Source organism: Plecotus auritus (genome assembly GCF_963455305.1).
Source record: "Plecotus auritus genome assembly, chromosome: 2".
Taxonomy (NCBI): domain Eukaryota; kingdom Metazoa; phylum Chordata; class Mammalia; order Chiroptera; family Vespertilionidae; genus Plecotus; species Plecotus auritus.
The window spans coordinates 64,852,861-64,873,833 of record NC_137771.1 but is presented as its reverse complement, the minus strand read 5'-3'; the positions used below and the strand labels follow the sequence as shown (position 1 = coordinate 64,873,833).

Below are 20,973 nucleotides of genomic sequence, written 5' to 3'. Positions count from 1 at the left end.
CAGGCTGAGTGAAAATTCTACAACTAGAAGGAAGGAGAAAAGCTCACAGAGAATTGGAGGTACGGCAAAGGGGCTTTGTGCGCGCAGAGAGGAAGGGCGGCTGAGAGCTTGGCTGACTTCCTCTGGCGGAAGGGGGAAGGAAGCCTCGGACCGCGAGCTGGGAAAGGCAGAAGTCTGAAGGCGCACACGGGCCAGTGCGCACAAAGGCTGCGGAGGTAGCCATAGGCTTTCCCTAGTGAAAGGGAGTCAGAGGATCCTGACTGAGCCCCAGTTCTGACTGCAGTGAACCCCGGTTCCAGGCGAGCCCCTGGGGACCCACGCTCTTGTAGGGGGAGTCTGGACTCTCGGGCGGAGACTCAGGAGCCGGGGAAGGCGGAGGACTGAAAGTGCGCACACGCGCCGCGCCGGTGCGCACAAAGGCTGCGGGGGTCGCCACAGGCTTTCCCTAGTGGAGGGGAGTCAGAGGATTCTGACTGCACCGAGCCCCAGTTCTGACTGCAGTGAACCCCAGTTCCAGGCGAGCCCCTGGGGACCCACGCTCTTGTGGGGGGAGTCTGGACTCTCAGGCGGAGACTCGAGCTGGGGAAGGCGGAGGACTGAAAGCGCACATGCGCGCAGGGGCGGGGCTGACAGGAAGCCAAGACTGAGACTCCACCCCATCCAAGCTGAGCACAGAGGCTATTGCAATTTGGCAAGTCTAATCCTATAAGGCTGTCTCCAGCACCGGGCTTCTCCCAGCATAGACACAGCTGATCCTTACAGCCAACTGGCCCGGAGGTCAATTCTTCCCAGTGATACCAACAACAATAAAGACTTAATTACAACAAGGCTGTACACACAGTCCACAAAGGGGTGCACCAAGAGTGTCCACCTCAGGTTAACTGGGGAAGCAGACCCACTGGGCCATATTGGAAACCTAGCACAAATATCTACCTTACCAACTCAGGGATTCAGTGAAAATGCGGGGTCAAAGAATCAGATCACAAACGAAAGAAATGGAGGAAAACAAACGACTGGATATAGAATTCAAAACCACCGTTATAAGACTTTTTAAGAATATCCTAGAAAAGGCTGATAAATATAACGAGACCCTCGAAGATATGAAAAAGGACCAACTAGAAATTAAACATACACTGACTGAAATAAAAAATATTATACAGAGACCCAGAAACAGAATAGAGGAACACAAGAATCAAGTCAAAGAATTGAAATACAAAGAAGCAAAAAACACTCAACCGAAAAAGCAAAAAGCAAAAAAAAAATCCAAAAAGTTGAAGATAATGTAAGAAGACTCTGGGACAACTTCAAGCGTACCAACATCAGAATTATGGGGGTGCCAGAAGAAGAGAGAGAGCAAGATACTGAAAACCTATTGGAAGAAATAATGACCGAAAACTTCCCCCACCTGGTGAAAGAAATAGACTTACAAGTCCAGGAAGCCCACAGAACCCCAAACAAAAGGAATCCAAAGAGGACCACACCAAGACACATCATAATTAAAATGCCAAGAGCAAAAGACAAAGAGAGAATATTAAAAGCAGCAAGAGAAAAACAGTTAATTACCTACAAGGGAGCACCCATACGACTGTCAGCTGACTTCTCAACAGAAACTATGCAGGCCAGACGGGAGTGGCAAGAAATTTTCAATGTGATGAATAGCAAGAACCTACAACCAAGATTACTCTACCCAGCAAAGCTATCATTCAGAATTGAAGGGCAGATAAAGAGCTTCACAGATAAGAAAAAGCTGAAGGAGTTCATCACCACCAAACCAGTACTATATGAAATGCTGAAAGGTATTCTTAAAGAAGAGGAAGAAGAAAAAAGTAAAGAGAAAAAATTATGAACAACAAATACATATCTATCAACAAGCCAACCTAAAAATCAAGTGAATTAAAAACCTGAGGAACAGAATAATCTGGTGAATATAATAGAATCAGGGGCATAGAAAGGGAGTGGGCTGATAATTCTCAGGGGGAAAGGGGTATGGGGGGGTTCATGAAGAGAATGGACAAAAATCATACACCTATGGATGAGGACAGTGGGGGGGAGGTAAGGGCAGAAGGTGGGGTGGGAAAGGGGTGGAGGGGAGCTATGGGGGGAAAAAGGAGAAATAATTGTAATAATCTGAATAAAGATTTATTTAAAAAAAAATAAAAATTGTAAACCTTTAGGGTGGGAGACAACTGAGAAATATAATTTTATGGAAATAAAAAAAAAATAAAAATAAATGTAAACATAAATAAATTATAAAAAGGCTTTTCTGTTTCTTGTACTCCAAGGTTTTGCACTATATGACATCAATCGCATAGAAACAGAATTTTGACCTTAAATTTCATTAAGCTATTCATAGTTACTGGCCTCGGAGGATAAAACATGGGAGATAGTTGTGTAAATGGCTGTCAGTTGCAGCTTGATGTAGTTCTTGAAATTTTATATTTATATGTGGTAAATTTGTGTTTTTGCTCCGGAAGCACCTTGGATCTGGGTTTTGTAATAAGTAAGGTTACAGCAAAGTGATTAGGAGTATTTGTAGCATCCTCATTGCTCCTTCACTACAGGTAGGAAATGTACATAAAGGCTCTGCCTGGGTTCCATGCAAAGTAGCTCTGTACTAAGTTGGAGATTTCAGTTGATCATTGACCTTATCTGAGATGGCAGGAATTCTGAGGGCTGAATTATATGCAAGTTACTTTTTAAAAAATATATATATTTTATTGATTTTTACAGAGAGGAAGGGAGAGGGATAGAGAGTTAGAAACATTGATGAGAGAGAAACATTGATCAGCTGCCTCCTGCACTCCCCCTATTGGGGATCGAGACCGCAACCCAGGTACATGCCCTTGACTGTAATCGAACCTGGGACCCTTCTTCAGCCCGAGTGCTGACGCTCTATCCACTGAGCCAAACCAATTAGGGCCTCAAGCTACTTTTTTAAAAAGTAATTTTAATTATGTTTTTTGTTTCACTTTTTATTAAAGCAAGTTAATTTTTTTTAATTTTGCCACATTCTAAGATTGAGTTGGTAAACCAAAGTCAGAAAATATGAACATTTAGGAAAAAAATTTATGAAAAAAGTTACATAAGGTACTCCCTTGATTGTTCATTGGTTCAACCCCATAAATTTGAAAGTGATCATTTAACTTGATGTCATTGTTTTGAGGCTGGTTGCAGAGTATATCTTTCAGATTTTGTTGCTGATGGTGGAAGCTGTGTCTGTATTCAGACACTGAGGTTGTTACTGCCTGACAGTTAATTGAGTACTGTTAGTGCTTAGTGCATGCTAACTCATTTAGTTCTCACCCAATCCTATGAGATAGGCTGTGTTATTATGTCTGTTTTACGACTGAAGAAGCTGAAGAACAGGGAGCTTTAACTTGCCAAAGTGGTCCAGCTGGGTTATGGACTGGACTCTTAACACGTGTGTAGGCTCTCGTTAAGGATCTGTGTGGGTGAATGGATGGGTAGATGAAACCGCGCCTGAACAAGTGGACAAGTACTAAAAGAAGCCACAAAGAGATTAGAAAACAGTGGCAGAAAGATGAGGGTATGGGAGACACTGGCTTTCAAAATCCACATGCTCTCTGTCTACCTTGGGCTTGGTGCATGCTAAGTTGGGCAGTGTGCTTTAGAGTTAGACTAAAGAGATAAATAAAATAAATAGGTGGATAGGATAAAAGTGAATTAGTCCATTTTAAAGACTTCTTTGTTCTTGATCAGCGTGTCCTCAAAATTTACTCAGCTTGGGACAAGAAATCAGTCAGCCTTTAGACATTGAGGCATATCTAAAATATAGGAGCAGATGATTATTAAGACCTACGTTTCTTTCCCCCTACAGTTCAATCAATGTGCTAAATATGACTCCAGAAGAGACTAGACCAAATCAGGTTGGAGGAGAATGTGCAAATCAGAAATGGAGTATGGCATCGAGACCTGGATCACAAGAAGGTTGCTGTAGTGAGTGCTCCTGGACCTCCACAAATTCTCATGTAGAAAAAGATGGCTTACCTTAGCCATGTGGACTGGAATTTTTGTCATTAATATGTTCATCAAATTGCACATCTAAATTGAAACAGGGTGTGTCATAAAGTTGGTCATCTCTAATAATTTAAGATGGTCTGAGTTGTTTGTTTGGACTTCCTGTTCTTCCCCCAAAGAACTAAAATGTTAAATCTATTTAAAAGGGTATATAGGTTTGGATATGTATTTTCAGTAACAGAAGCATCTGGTTCTGTGAATAAAGGAATGTATAGCTGTTTGGATGGAAACAAAAGCACTAGAGTGAGTTTCCTCTTATAGGTATTACAAATAGCACTTTTAGTAAACCGACTGTTGTAAATGTTTTACTTTTGTCCCATATGTAGTTGGCATTGAGAGGTTAGCCTTTACTTGAATGTATACTGTAGATTTTTAACAAAGCAAGTTCTATATTTATTATGTTTAGTGTGATTTGAAATTTGCTCTTTCATGTTTTAAATAAAGTGAAATTTATGTTTTGTACATAGATATACATGATTATGTTAAGGCTTTAAGATCAAAAAGTTTTACACATTCATAATTATAGTATTTCATGCCAATAAAATTTTTATTAGTGGGATTTTGTTTACAGGTGTATTAGAGCCATTGCCACATTACGCTTAAGAATTTTTTGAACTCATTAGAGCAATAAATACTTAAAAGGTATTCCATGAAGCTCGTTCTTTAGATAATTAACATTACTAACATACATTTTTTGAGACTTCTACAGCATTTGATTTTTTAAAATATATATAGGATATAATTTTTCAAAGATGTATTGATTATAGAGTAATAGAGGCAAGACAACAAAAGTACCTTTGAATAAAGCAATTTAAGACTATTGGCTCCAGATATTTGGATAATAGGAGATGTTAAGATATTGAAGATGCTTGGATGCTGATATTTTCTTTACTAGATGGGTACCAGTACTACACCAGCTATACCAGCTAAGGCTTTGTATAGTTGTCAGTGATTTTTCAATGATCCCACTAATGTTAAGGAATTCTGACAATGTACAAACATCAGATTTTATAATCCAGATGTTTTCTGGACAGACTAGTGTCATGATATTTTCAGAACTGATTGCATGTTTCTTCATATATATTATTATTGATAGTAGTAATAATAATACATGCAGACCTAGGCTCTTTCCAGGATTCTCATCAAAAGTTTAAGTGCCTAACCTTATTTGTCTGTACATAGAAGCCTGCACAGATCCCATCCTTACTAGATATTGTAGTTTAGGCCCATTTCTAGCGTTCACACACTTATACTCACCCTGTATGGCTGTTCCATTTAAATTTGTCATGTTTAAAACACAAAGTATTTTTGTCATTCATTCACTATATATTATATACACACAACTCTTTGGAATTGTGTCACAGCAGCCATTTTTTCTGGGTTAATAGAATAACATCGAGTGTCTTATAAGATTTATGTAACTACTCATGAGAAAGTAACCACATACTTATAGTCTCAAAAAAATCTAGCTCTTGCCCTGGCCGGTGTGGCTCAGTTGGTTGGGTGTATTCCCATGCACCGAAAGGTTGCCAGTTCTATCCCTGGTCAGGGCACATGCCCAAGTTGTGAGCTCAATGCCCAGTAGGGGGTGTGCAAGAGACAGACGATAGATGGTTCTTTGTCATCAATGTTTCTTATTCTTCCTTCTCTCTAAAAGTCAATAAACTATTCTTTAAAAAAATCTAGTTCTTGAACAAAAGTAAATTAGTCACTCACTCCCTTTAGCTCTATGCATGGTCATTTCTTTACCATTTAAAACACTAGAAAATGATACATTTCAGAGACAGTACCATATTCCAAAGGAAAAAATAGTTGGGATATAGTTCTTTTGCTATTGAGCAATAATGACATCAAAGAAAAGGAATCAAATTTGTGTCAATGATGTGTCAAGAATTCCTCCCCACCCCAGGGGTTTCCATGATATACTTTGCCAGAAATAAACATTCTAATTTTTATAGTAAATCTCTTACTTCAGGGAGTATTGCATTCCATGACAGTGGATTGCTATAAAGCAGCATCTGTTTTTTATTTTGTTTCCATTTCAAAATTGGTTGAATTCTCATATTGGGGGAAAAAAATTCCTAAAGACTTACCTTAAAAACTAAGGTATGCAAGAAATGGTATAATGAAAGCCAGGTTCCTTGTACTTGGATAAAAGCATAGCTCTGCTAGAAGTTGTGTTTTACTTAATAGTGTTAATTTTGCTGTACTCCACATTCCAACTCCAAAATGATTCTCAGTCACACTAAACTTCCCAGGATGTGGAAGTGGCTGCCATATTGGAAAACTGACTCCACACATAAAACTCCTAGGATTTTATTTCCCTTTTCTAAATATTTGCAATATAGTAATAATACAGCTGCACTCAGTCTGAGGTTTGCTGTGTTTGGACAATGGTTCCACAGTATATTTCAGCATGAAATGTTTTCTTGTTTACCAATCCGTAAACCTGAAATATTTTGCACCTGAAGTTTTTTACATGGCCTATCCATTTTGGATTTTCAAAGCATAAAAGTGGCAAAGAAAATTTAAGAGAAAAACTTTATTTCCTACTCTTAAATTTTTGTATCTTCAATTTGTGATGAGAAATTTAACAGAAGAACCATGCCAGAAAATTAAAATTAAAATTTAACTTAATAGGTATTTTCTTGTAGAAGCAATGTATTAAATGTTTACATTCATAGAACAGTACATAGCAAATTATTTTCCTTGTAATATTACTAAAATACTATTGTACTACTGTATTGAGTTCCATGTTGCCTACCTTATTGGACTTGTTGGTAAGCTTGGTTTTTGTGGGGAAATGTATTCCACGGTGTATGGTGAGAAGTGCCCTGGAATCCAGTCTTGGCCTCCCCGGGTAGGTGGGTGGAGCAGGAGAGGTTTTGCAGTGTGGACTCCCCGAGCCCTGTGGGCTGGCAAGCCCCTTGTGTGAGTGCCCCGTTGAAAAATGTAAGTATGTTGCTCAATGTAAATCATGCTCTTATTTCTAGATTGGATTTAAAATAAGTATGGGTCATGGAAGCCTAGTAAATACACTTTTCCAGGTGTTTGTCCTTAATTTTCAATCTCATGATAAGCATTTATGAAGTACCTGCTGTATGTCAGGACCTATTTCTACACCCTAGTCCATGGGGATCGGCAGACAACTCAGCACACTCCCTGCCACTGAGACTCTGGGAGTTGAGTGGAAGACTAGCTCTAGAAGCCAAAGTTGTAAGAACAATGATAAATGCTCTTCAGACATTGCCTGTTAATAAAACATGGACTGATCTGATTGTTCTGCTCCAGGACTTACATAACAGGGATCTGGCTAGGCTTCCATTCCAGTTAGTCTTGACATTATTTCCTATGGGAAGTGCTACAGAATTGATATGTTACTGTTTTGTTTTGCTGCATTTTGTGTTTGTTTTCAACAAAATTTTGACCTGCAAAGCAGGATAAGATTTTCTGTCCACAAAAACATGTATTGTTATTTAGTAGACAAAGTACTTCTAAAGGTTTGGGCCATGTAGATAAGGAAATAGGTTATTCTAGTCATTTTCTAAATACAGTGTTTTTTCAGGCTGGATGTACTAGTAAAAGTGGAGTGGACTGTTGATTAAATTGTTTATTTTCAGAAGTTTTGGCAATCTTGGTCCCTGGCATATGTCATATGTTTGGCCGAAATAAACAAAATTCTCTACAAAAAAGTAAAAAAATGCTTGATTTGTATAAAAACTTCCATTTGGCTAGTTAAGATTTTTTTAAAAATTTTTTAACATTTACAAATAACTAATTCTGGGGTCTTAGGAGTTATTGTAATGCCAGTGATACATAAAGATTTTCAACATTCATTATTTTATGTTCAGAAATATACCCAGTATGATGCTTAACGCATAGGAAATACATAATATTTGTTGATGAGAAATATAAAATGCTAATGAAACAAATAGCAAATCACTTTCTTGGCATAAACAGGCTATAAATTTCAGGTTAAAATCCTAACTTTTCTCAGGAGAGTAGGGAACTTTTGGAGTATATTTCCAACCCTATGTAGCTTGGTTTCCTCCACAGAGTTTTAGGATAGACTAGGCCAGTGACGGCAAACTGCGGTTCGTGAGCCACATGCGGCTCACGAGCCGCCATTTGCTGCTCTGTTGACTAATGAGTTTGCCAACCACTGGGATAGGGGCTTAATCACGAGAAACAACAGCCTGTAATTATTGGAATCGAGAGTAGGCCATGGTACAAATAAAAAACACAAAATTGGTGTGACTATAAAAATTTAATTCTTGTTCATGAAATGTTCAATATGGATTGGGAAGTCTTCCACCATCGTTATGACACCTGGAACACTTGGCCTCAACGTCATCAACATGGGGAAAGAACCAGCAGGCACGTGGCATTGGATATCAGGACCTCGCCTGAAGAGACATGATTTCCACCTTCATTGCTTCACTAAGAACGTGGGCCTGCGGCCCCAACCTAACTACAAACAAGGCTGGGAGAGAAAACAGCTACTTGGTGACCAATGACAGCATTAACACATTGTAGTTGATGCCTGATATTTCATCCATTCAGTGACTTATTTAAAAAACAAAAAACAGCAGTAAAACAGTACTCTGTGCAAGGGATTTATTGCTTGATTATTAAAGGCTTCAAATATTCTTAATTTTTGTAAGGAATGTATTTAAGACTCCTTTACCTTCTCTAACCTTTTCATAATACAAAGTTTTAAAATGTTCCAGTGGTAGTTTCACACAGTTACTAAAATATTTTACAGTGCATAGAGCACACATTTCCTTTTGATCCAATAACTCTGTGAGAGATTAACTGACTTCAGATGTTGTGATGAATCCAAAGTCACATAGCTAGTAAGTGATAAAACAATAGAACTTAAAGCCCCAGATCTGATTTCTAAATTTCCAATGTGGTCCAGACTGCTACAGTGCCTTTCGGATGGTTTTTCAAGTGATATTGTTCCATTCTTAACCCCTCATATGCCACTCTATCATCAACACCAAAGGTATTCATCACGTGGTCCATGTGTAAGACTCGGCCTTGTTTTGTGATGGTTACTATGGCAATTTTATTCAGAATTGGACCTAATCCTGACAAGATTAGGACATTAAGGCTCTTATTGAACTACCAGTTTAGTAGTAAATAATACTCAAAAGGCCACTGAATGATCCAAGATACACCTGGACAGCCTGCTTGTTCTGCCTCGGCAAGGTTAGTGTGTCACCGTGGCCCTCCGTGACTACAGTCACAGTGACCACTTTGTTTTGTCCAAAGGCCCAACAGCTTTCTATAGATAATTCATCTTCCAACAACTCCCTAGGTAGGAGCTATGATTATACTTATTTGCAGATGAGGAAACTGAAGCAAGGAAAGGTAAAGAAATTTGTCCAGTGTCACACAGCTAATATGTGATGGAGCTGGCATTTGAACACAGGAATTGTATGAAAATTATGACGTATTCTCTCCTTAATCTGTTAAACGTCTATTTTCCTTTAATAGCAACCCGAATGCCCTTACATCTACAGTTTTCCCTGATTCTGTAAGCAGGCAGTCACCTCTCTGCTCTCAGAATTGAACTGTCTTTATTCATTCTTTTTTTTTTTTAAATATATTTTATTGATTTTTCACAGAGAGGAAGGGAGAAGGATAGAGAGTTAGAAACATCGATGAGAGAGAAACATCGATCAGCTGCCTCCTGCACACCTCCCACTGGGGATGTGCCCGCAACCAAGGTACATGCCCTTGACCAGAATCGAACCTGGGACCTTTCAGTCCACAGGCCGATGCTCTATCCACTGAGCCAAACCGGTTAGGGCTCTTTATTCATTTTTCAAATGTTTATTGAGTACCGGGTTAGGACTGCAATGCTAAACGCTGGTTTGTGAGTGGTTTCTCCTCCACCTTTGCTAATTTTTAATCTAGATCCTTTTGCTGTAGTAAATCATGGCCATGAATATAACAGCTTTTCTGAGCCTTTTCCAGTGAATCATTGAGCCTCGGAGTGGTCCTGCAGACCCAGAGAGGTCTGGGCTAGATACTGAGTTCTGGGAATCAAAACGTATGTGGTTATTAAAGCTACTAGTGGCCCGGTGCACAAATTTGTGGACATTGAAGGGAAATTAATTGGAAGAAATATTTTAATATTGCTATTCACCCTTTCTCTATAATAGAAGTGTCAACAAAATTCATGATCAACAATGACAGATCGAAACACACACATGTGATTGGCACCAGTGAGAGCTTTATATGTATTGCACATGTGCGAGTCAACTTAGCCTTTTATATATATAGAATAAATTTGCTTAATTAGACCTGCTTTCTGATTTAGCTAAACTTTTTCCAGCCCAGTGAAGCACCCCAACTTCTCTTTCAGGTAATTGTCAGCAACACAGCAGTAAATAGCAACATGAAACAGATTATTATTGTAGATCATGCAGGGAGAACAAAGGGTAAAATATTTAACTGCAGTGTGTTTGACTATATTCTGCACAGTGAGAAAACCTGAGGTTATTTTCAAGGTCCGCCATTTCTTACTTCTTTTCAGTTGGGTCAAGTTTCTAAGCTTTCTAAATCTCTGTTTTCTGGCTAATGAAAATAGGATTCCACCGAGTCTCCTATCTACCTACTCCAGGATTTCTGTGAGGATCAAATGAGATGAGGCATGGGAAAATGCTTCACAGACATTTGGTTAAAGTGTAAAATGTTTCCACCTGGCTATAAAGCAATTTGTGTTCCTGGGCTGAAGAAATTCCAAGGAGGCTAGTTGCTAGGGAGAGGAAGCCAGGCATTGTTATGTGACATCATTACCCAGTGCCCAGAGTGAACATTTCTGGGCTGGGCTGGACTGTGGGCTGCATTTTGCACCATGGAGTCTTGGCAGTATTGGCTGTGATTTGGTGGGGTGGTGGCAGGGCCTGTGTCCCACTTGGGGGAAGCTGAGGGTTGCTTTGGCGGCACCAGGTCTGCAGTGCCATTTCTCTGTAAATGGCCAGTGCACATCACAGCAGCTTCTGTGTTGAGTGTTTGCCCCCTGGTGGTCAGTGCGCATCATAGCTACCAGTCGGATGGACACGTAGCCTACTAGCCTTTAATATATATATACTAGAGGCCCGTTGCACGAAGATTTGTGCAATAGGCCTTCCTTCCCCTGGCTGCTGGCACCGGTTTTCCTCTGGCACCCAGGACCTGGGCCACAGCGGAGCCTTCAGTCGTCAGTCTTCAGTCTTCGCTCAGGCAGAGCCTTCAGTCTTCACTTTGTGCCTGTGTATGCAAATTAACCCGCCATTTTGTTGGGCTAATTTGCATACTCACTCCTGATTGGCTGGTGGGTGTCCCGGAGGTATGGTCAATTTGCACCTTTCTCTTTTATTAGTGTAGATATAGATGGGCATGCCTGAGGTCAAAACATTAACAGAACAAGAAGCAGAAAGGTAGTCTCAGACTTGGGCATGACTGGCATTTAAAAGGCATGTATGGGAGCAGACGAGCCAGGATTTTGAGAATGAATATCAAGAAGTTGTCCTCAATCATCTTTAGGCAGGAGAGAATTTCAAGAAAGTTCAGGCAAAAAGGTTGAATTCATTAAGAAACATCAAATGTACAGCAAAAGCTAATTTTAAAGCCCTTCAGGATTCAATAATAGGGGGTGAGGCTGTTTCCTCCTTAGAGAAAGTTCAAGTTTGGCCCTGAGCTCAAATAATCATAATAAAACTTTACCCCTGCCAAGCCATCACACTGCTGTGTGGCTGGGAAAGTTCTCCCCGCTTCCCCGTTTCTGACAAACCTTCACAGAATTGACAATGATTAAGTTCACAAGAATGAAGGAGCTTCACCATTGGGACCACTGGTTCAATAGTCATTGCAAAATAGGGCCAAATAGATTCAAATCTTTCTGTACGGTATCTGCTACTCACACACTTTTACCACCATCTATATATATAAAAGCTAAGCGACCAGAACAACTGGAATGACCAGAATGACCGGTTACTATGACACGCACAGCGGCCATCCAACCTCCCAAGGCCCCTCCCCCTGGCTGGCCAGCCCCCACCCATGCATGAATTCATGCATCGAGCCTCTAGTCAGTTATAATAATACATCTTTGCAAATTCTACTCCAGATTATACTGAGTTAGTGTTTTCTCAATGTCTTTGAAAATATTCTCCCCTGTACTTCCATGTCAGCTATTGATAGAGGCTATTCTTCTGTCACTTCAAACTTGCCACTGACTCCCAAAAAAACAAACTCCCTCTCCTCCCCCTCCCCTCCCCCCATCCCCCCCACACACACACTGGGCAGTATCAGTAACAGCCGTTGACTCATCAAGAATCAAAAGCCAAGGAAACTACTTGCCTTGGTTTTTTAAATTGACGACTGATGCTGCTCCCAATGTTCTTAGTTCTTAGAATAACTTGTTCTTACCAAAGAGCTAATAGCCTTAAGCATGTTCATTTTTTCAGCGGCAGAGATTAAAATCTTCAACTCACCATCGGTAAAGAGCTTTTCTTGCCTGGCTAACAAATGAACTTCTTGGAAACTTAGTTTGGTTGTAGCCTCATTTTCCTTTTTTTATTTTTATGGAGAAATTCGGATACCATAGGATATTCCATTTTAAATTACCTAATTTTTCAGACCACTGCTTTCCCATGAGTTGGAAATACTGTGATGAGTGCTTATCTAATAATGACAACATATGCTGTATTCTTTCAACACAGCCAGTGTCATTGCATAATAAAACCAGGTTTTGATATGAAACTTGGTAACCAAATTCCACTGTGTCTCAAGAGTACAGTATGAAAAATCCACTTTTCTCTTCTTGTTTGGTCATGATGGCTAAGCACAGGTTGTAAAAATAATCTTAAATGTCACTGTAGGGTGAAACCTGTGGCGCCAAAACATTGTCAAACTATCCCTGCGATTTGCAGTCCACAGTTATAACTGAGCAGCAGTGCAAAGCAATGCAAGCATCACATACGGCTCCTGCCACCATTATTCAACTCTGCGATTCGAGCAGGAAAGCCATATTCACTCATATACCATTATGAATATCATAATGGTATATGAGTGAATGAAAATTATTGTCAGTATGAAATTTTAGTTATGGCTTCAGAAATATAATTTCATGTAATTTTTATTGGCTTCAAAATATTCTTCTTTTGAGGGAGACAGTCGTGGACTTGACTGGATATGGGGTTACCATCCCAGCTGCTAGACTGGTCCTCCAGGGCCATAACTAGCATTCTCATTCCCATGATAGCAAGGTTATGTTTGATCCAGTGTATAAATGACAGAGACCCAGTTGGAAGTAACAAAGGCAAAAGGAGAATTCGGCAACTTGTGTAACAATACATTGAAAGAGCATTATCAATGTGTCCCAATAGAACAGGATATCAATTTTTAGTTCGAAATACAGGGCAAAGGGTCCTTCCCCCCAGGAGAAGCAGTTGGAAAGGCCTGTGGAGGTGGTCAGGACCCCAGACTCATGGGAAGACCCCAGTCCACACAGTATATGAGCAGAAACCCAATCCCATGGACCAAGCCAGTGGTTTCCATCCATGGCTATGTGGCAAGAAATTAGTTACAATCCTATCTAATAAAAGAGTAATATGCAAATTGACCATACCTCCGCTACACCCACAAGCCATGCCCACCAGCCAATCAGGAGCAAGTATGCAAATTAACCCAACCAAGATGGCTACGGCCACTGATCGAGCAGGAGGATTGGGTTTCCCCAGCAATGGAGGAAGCCATGCTTCCTGCACACCCTGGCTGGCCCAAGCTTCCACTGAAGGCTACAAAGTTTCAATTATAGAAGATAAATAAATCCCAACAAAAATGGCAGTGGCCATGGAGCGAGCAGGAGGCTTGGGTTTCCCCGGCGATGGAGGAAGCCAAGTTCCTGGCCTGCCCTGGCCTCCGCTGAAGGCTCCAAAGTTTCAATTATAGAAGATAAATAAATCCCAGATACCAGGGCCACCGCTTGGGTCACCGGGGGGCATGGCCAGCCTGCAAACCACCACAGGCCCCTCGCCCAGGCCGCCCCATGCCCCAAGGGAACCCCCACCCTGATCCAGGACACCCTTCAGGGCAAACCAGCTGGCCCCCACCCATGCACCAGGCCTCTATCCTATCTAATAAAAGAGTAATATGCAAATTCACCATCACTCCAACACACAAGATGGCTGCCCCCATGCGGACACAAGCTGGCCACCACAAGATGGCCAGCAGGGGAGGGCAGCTGGGAGGGACCAGGTCTGCAAGGGAGGGAAGTTGTGGGCGATCAAGCCAGCAGGGGAGGGGAGTTAGGAGGGACCAGGCCTGCAAGGGAGGGCAGTTGGGGGTGATCAAGCCTGCAGGGGAGGGCAGTTAGGGGTGACCAGGACAGCAGAGGAGGAAAGTTGGGGGCAACTGGGCCTTCAGGGAAGGGCAGTTGAGGGGGACCCAGGCCTGCAAGGGAGGGCAGTTGGGAGCGATCAAACCTGCAGGGGAGGGCAGTTAGGGGTGACCAGGCCTGCAGGGGAGGGCAGTTAGGGGTGACCAGGCCTGCAGGGGAGGGCAGTTAGGGGAAAACAGGCTGGCAGGGGAGCAGTTAGGCATCAATCAGGCTGGCAGGGAAGTGCTTAGGGGGTGATCAGGCTGGCAGGCAGAAGTGGTTAGGGGCAATCAGGAAGGCAGGCAGGCGAGCACTTGGGAGTCAGTAGTCCTGGATTGTGAGCAGTATGTCCGACTGCCCATTTAGGCCCGATCCTACCGTGATCGGGCCTAAATGGGCAGTCAGACATCCCTCAAGGGGTCCCAGATTGGAGAGGGTGCAGGCTGGGCTGAAGGACATACACCCCCGTGCACGAATTTCGTGCACCGGGCCTCTAGTAAAGTATAAATGCTTGTAAATGAATTTCCTTTTTAAATGTTATTTAGAGCAAATTCACACTTTTTCCTCTTGTCGTTCCCACACACTTGCATTTCATTAGGTCTCTTGACAGTGAAAGAAGGGTGTGGACTAACCACTAGCATGTAGGGGCGTGTGCTGTGCACATGAATGTCACCAGGTGAGGCTTGGTGGAAAAACACTAGACTGTGCAGTGAGATTGCTATCAAGAGAAGACCCACTGTCCTGGCCAGGTGGTTGGAATGTCATTCTACGCACTGATGGGTTTTGGGTTTGATTCCAGGTCAGGGCACATATTTAAGCTGTGATTCGATTCCCGTTTGGGGCTTGTACAGGAGGCCATCAATCAATATTTCTCTCTCTCTCCTTTTCTCTCTAAAAATCAGTGAAAACATAACCACTGGTGAAGATTTAAAAAATGAAAGAAAGAAAGAAAACCCACTGCAGTAGTCCAGTAGGATCCCAGAGCTCACCATCCCAGAGCCTGTGGTGACTGCCATGCAAGAAAATCTAGAGCCCACATACCAATAGGCTCAAAGGCTACTAGTGGGCTGCGGGTGTTGGTCAGGTTTGCTGGATGGTTGTCAACTTATAAGTTGGAGTTTATCACTTCTGCTTCAAGGTCACAGAATATTCTTCCCCTTGAGGTTTGGAAGGAGTTGTTCAGTTTTTCTCCTGGCCTGCATTTTCTCCTGGAATTGCTCAGAAAATGGTCTGTTTGACCCTCGACAGGGAAAGTATTCAGAAATGAGGTCCCCAAAGCCAGGATATTGGGAATGAACTGAGTGTGGTTAGCCCTCTGTATCCACAGGTTTTGCATGTTTAGATTCAAGCAACTGCAGATGTAGAGGGCCGACGGTATGCATTATTTTTTGTCATTTTACATGAGGGACTTAAGCATCTGTGGATCTGGAAGCTGAAGGGGATCTCCTGGAACCAATCCCCCGCGGATACTGAGGAACACCTGGTTGACTTTCTGGGTGCTGCCTGTGCATGGCGCCCTCTTGGACACTTCCTCATGCCCCAAAGGGAAGTACAGTGAGAACCGGGTCCGTGGTGCTGAGGGCAGGAGTGACAGGAGTCCTGACAATTCTGCAGGACTGATTCTTCTCAAGAATGTACTCTTTACTACAAGAATCTTAGCCCTTTCTTCTTTAGAGCTGTCAACCTAAGAAATGTCCAAACTTGTAGAGAATTTTTATGTTTTTTGAACCAAAATGATAACAATTGCCAGGAAGCAAATTTTCAACACATTGAGAAAGTGCTCCAGAGAATGGCAGTTTTACCGCTTGTTTTATACATTAGAATAAAAGTAGGAGATGTAAGGGGGGTCGTGGGTTCAATTCCCGGTCAGGGCACATGTGTCTGGATTGCGGATTTGATCCCCCATTGGGACGTGTGTGGGAGGCAGTCGATCGATAAAAACATCTTCAGATGAGGATTAAAAAAAACAAAATCAGCTTACAGAAAATTCATGTGATGGAAATACATTATTGTTCTTGATGTGGCCAATATAACCCAAAAATGTCTAAATGATGAAATTAAAATAAAGCTCAGACTTATGTAAAGTACTAGAGGCCCGATGCATGAAATTCACGCAAGGGGCTCAGCCCTTGAAGCGCCGGCTTCATCCAGAAGGTCATTCAGCTGTCCGGTCTAATTAGCATATTACGCTTTTATTATTATAGATAATTTCATTGATATGTGTGTCTTTTACTCCCCTGGTCTGTCTCTGCTCCTTTGATACCGGGTTTATCCATCTTTGTATTAATTACTGGTGGGGGTATTTCCTGAGCAGGCAGTGTTCTGAGTGTGGCCTTTAGCTAGAGATCTCATACTTTTGAACTTTCCCTTCCTTCTGGACTATTTATTTCTGCTGTAAATCTTTGATGTCTTTTCACAAACACCTTGCAGCAGTAAGGGAGCGGGAATATCTCCAAAATAAATTTGACTCAGGCAGGTGCCTTTTATAATGTCAATGAGTCAGAAGAGCTAAAAAGTTACAGAAACCAGACAGACAGGCCCATTTGTTATCCATAAATTTGCTCCTTTTCAATGATTTTCTTTCACTTTCTTTCTTCTGTGACTTTGCAAAAATACACAGTTTCCTCAACGATTTATACTCTTCCCTGGAAGCAAAATTGAATAATTTTATTTTTCTAATCAGTGAGAACACCAGCAGTTCTTTCATTAGTATTAGAATTTTCTAGGGTTCAGGGCACCTCTCTTTTTAAGGCAAGATATGTCCCCTTTTAAACATAGTTCTAAGTCTATTGACTTTATTTGATTAGGGCACAGAACAGAAAGCTGTGATCTCTTTTGCTGTTGTTAATCCTCACCCTAGGATATTTTTCCATTGATTTTTAGGGAGAATGGAAGAGACAAGGAAAGACAGAGAGAAATATCGACATGAGAGAAACACGTCAATTGGTTGCCTGCCTCCTGCACAGGGCCCAACCAGGGCCCAGGCTGGGGAGGAGCCTACAAACCAGGTATGTGCCCTTGACTGGAATCAAACATGGGACCCTTTGGTCTGCAGGCCGATGCTCTATCCACTGGGCTGTGGAGAGCGGCTATAGCGTTTGGACAGGTTCAAGCCTGGGACTAATGAGAGGGCACGATCCTCTTGTGGCAAAGCCATGTGTAAGTCCCAGCACAATTATAGCCAAAGGCTATAGTTGTAAGCTTGACATTATGGTCCGAACCTGTGGTCCCACGTGGCTGAGTGATATAGGCTGAGGGAGGTGCAGCAAGTAAACAAAGCTTGATCAGGTGCATGTAATTGAGTAGATTCGAAACCCGCGAGAACGTTGTGACCATGCCCTTACTTTGCCTCGTGGAACCTTGCTATAAATTAAAGACTCGGCTTGCAGGCCATGGCGCTGTCTCTCCATCAGAGAGTGCAGCGTCCCACCCAGCCCCAGCTTTCTTCTCTTGTCTGTCTTAATCCTTCACTGCCCCCGCTCAGGCTCACCGAACCTGGCTGTGCTGGCGTGGCACATATGGTGCCCAACGTGGGGCTGAGTATGGGGACCAGGGGCCTGAGTTTGGGGGAATGCAGGTTCACCCATGGCTGTGCTGGCGCAGCACACTGGGCCAAACTGGGTAGGGCAGAAAGCTGTGATCTCATTTCCCATGCTTCCCTTCCACTGGACCCCACCCCTTCAGAGAGTTCACACTGCAGGAGGTTTGCCCCCAAATGTGCGGTAGAGCTGGGCTCCACAGCATTCCTGAAGGGGCAGGGGAAGGAGAGAAGGAGGCGCTCTCAGTCCCTCTCTAACTCTAGTGATCACCCCAGATCAAAAGAGAATACTAGACACATCAAATATAAGAGACACTCCAGCGAAACCCAAGTATTTATCTTACCAGTTTAGTTGCTCTCTCGAGTGCACAATACTTTCAAGGTAGAGGATAGTTTGTTGGCTTGGTTATAACTTTAAAATATTTAGTCTTCAGGTGTATGGACTTACTTGTGCCCTTGCCCCGAGACCTGCAAATGTTAGGGGACACTCTGGAGATGTTGGGGGCCTGGGGCTTTGCAATCACTTTTACTATAAGGGAAAAGCCTGCCTCAGAGTGGAGCCAGTTCAGAGAAAAACAGAGGCAAGAAATGGAGAATGAGACGGAGAACTAGTGATATTATCCGTCATTGGGACCTGAAGATTTACACATGAACTTTTAGTTTCTTAAACTAATAAATTCCTCCTTTTTTGCCCAAGCCAAATAGAGTTTTCTGTCATGTGTATCAAGTGCCATGACTTGTATAGAATCCTGATTCTTGGTTCAGAAAAATGTGACACTTCTACATGTTAGCAGTGGGAGTGACAAGACAGCAACTGGTAAGGAGAATGGGAAGGAGAGGAACCGAGGAGGTTTTGGAAAGACGGGGCATGAGTGGCAGTAAAATAAATATGAGTGCCACTAAAAACTTATACTCACTTCTTAGTGTTATCTTAAGATCAAGTACTGTAGCAGTCCATAGATAAACTTAAAAACTGTTTACAAAACCTGTCTGAATATGTACATGCACTTTTCTAGAGAGTTCATAGCTATCTTCAGATCCTCAGAAGGAACTGTGAGCTCCCATACGTATGGGAAACTCTGCTGTACTAAATGGGGAGAGATTTTTGAAAAGGTGGTAGGATGTAAACAAAACCCTAAGCCTGTGCTTTAGGAAGATTATGAAAGCACTAATTATGGCAGTGTCTCTCCAAGGATACACCACAACTGCCTGCACCGGGGCACTTGTTTCACCTTCATTTTCATGGGCCCACACAGACCCAGTGAACCAGAACCTTTGAGGTGGGGCCCAGGACTCTGCATTTGGGGCCTTGCAGGTGATTCTTATCAAGACTAAAGTTTGAAAACCATGCGATTATTGCTTGGATTAAAGGAGGGAAAGACTGGAGTTCAGAAAACTAGAAGATTACAATGGGCCACAGGAAACAGCCTGAGCACTCTCACCATCTGACAGCGTTACTTGCATAACTATCGATGACTAGGTTACTCACAGGTTTCACAGCAGTTTTATTAGGAGTATTCAAGTCTGTTTTTTCACCACATATTAACTAAAGATGACAGAAACCACTGCTTGAGGCTTTGAATGTTCAACTTCTCTAGCTGCACGTTCCAAGCCGAACTGCATATGCCTTTGGAGGCGTTCTTTATTCTAAGAAACAGTTTCGGGCAAGTTGGAGTATTTTGTTCTGTTCACATCTAGAGAAGCAACAAAAATTAAGTAGTTATAGGTACTTATCATAAAGTGACAGTGCTTTAAATATTGCTCTGCTTGTGCATATATATGAGTTTTAAAAGGAACAAAAGAGTAAACAGTGAAAAGCAAGTCTCCCTCCCCCCATTTTCTCTCAGGTACCCACTTTTCCCCCTCCTCGGAGGCAAACACTATTACTAGCTTCTTGTGCACCCATAGTGATATATGTATGTGCTTATACACATATTTAACAATTCCTCATTTGGGTAGTAGGTAGAAGAGAGAATGTAACTGAGTGAGTAATGCCTGCTTGCAAGGTTGGCCGTTGGCTGGCCTCTGGGAACTGGGCTTTCAGATGGTTCCTATCATTTCCGAGTCTGATGAGTTTCCATGATAGACAACACTTCACACGTGTTGTCACAGTTGGGTGCTGGAGTAATTAAGCATGTCCGACGTTACTCCATGGGGAGAGAACTCTTGGAAGCTGGCGCCTGGTTTCCTCCATGCTCCACCCCATGCGCCTTTTCCTTTCGCTAATGGTGCTTTGTACCCTTCTGCTGTAATAAATCTTAGCCGTGAGTACACGTTTTTCCTGAGTCCTATGCGTTCTTCTAGTGAATAACTGAACTTGGGAGGTCTTGGGAACCGCCCCACATAGGTGGGTATGTATTTTCTTCTGTATGACAGAATAGTCTGAAACTATGGGAATCAGAAGGCTCTGTCCTTGTTGGTTAAAAGATAACTAGATTCAGTGAAACCATCCATATTAAGAATGTACTACCTTATTGAGTTTATCAATCAGTCTCAGCCCTACACTACCATTATTGTATATCTCAGTAATAAAAAGATGTTTTCCCTGACTTACACCTTGACGATCTGTTCACTCTGGAGAGAAGATGGCTGCTGAGGAGTGGCTGTGCATTTCATTTACAAATTCTCCAGCAGGATCCAATCTGAACCTGGGGCTCTGTGATGCTCAGCAGTTATGGGACTCGCCATCTTTCGGGGGAGGGGGAGGTTGGTGGCTATTTACATCTCCTCGCTCCTATTTTAGATCTCCTTTTCCTGTATCCCTTTATTCCTCTTTCTTTGTTTTGGTGAAACACATTCTATAGTAATTTCTTGGGAAAGAGTGAATTATAGGTTATACTTTGAAAGTTTGCATGACTTTCCCACGTGATTGATAATTTGGCAGAATTTCAAGTGGAGTCATATTCTTTTAGAATTTCAAATGATTGTTTCATTGTCTGAGCTTCAGGTGCTGCTGTTGAGAAATCTGATGACATCCTGATTCTCTATCCTATGTGACTTCTTTTCTTCTCTGGAAACTCTT

At 42.1% G+C, this 20,973-nt stretch overlaps 1 protein-coding gene across 6 annotated transcripts in view; it reads left to right on the top strand.

Annotated features, from left to right (window-relative positions):
- SSX2IP (SSX family member 2 interacting protein) overlaps positions 1–8,683 on the top strand; it is a 75,135-nt gene extending 66,452 nt beyond the window's left edge. For 5 of the 6 annotated variants that reach the window (XM_080657786.1, XM_080657783.1, XM_080657785.1 and 2 more), the window contains exon 14: positions 3,839–8,683. In XM_080657786.1, the coding sequence (XP_080513912.1) occupies positions 3,839–4,013 (175 nt within the window). In that variant the 3' untranslated portion in view covers positions 4,014–8,683. The remainder of the gene's footprint in view (positions 1–3,838) is intronic. The other variant, XM_080657788.1, reaches the window with a different exon arrangement.
- Positions 8,684–20,973: the final 12,290 nt, after the last annotated feature.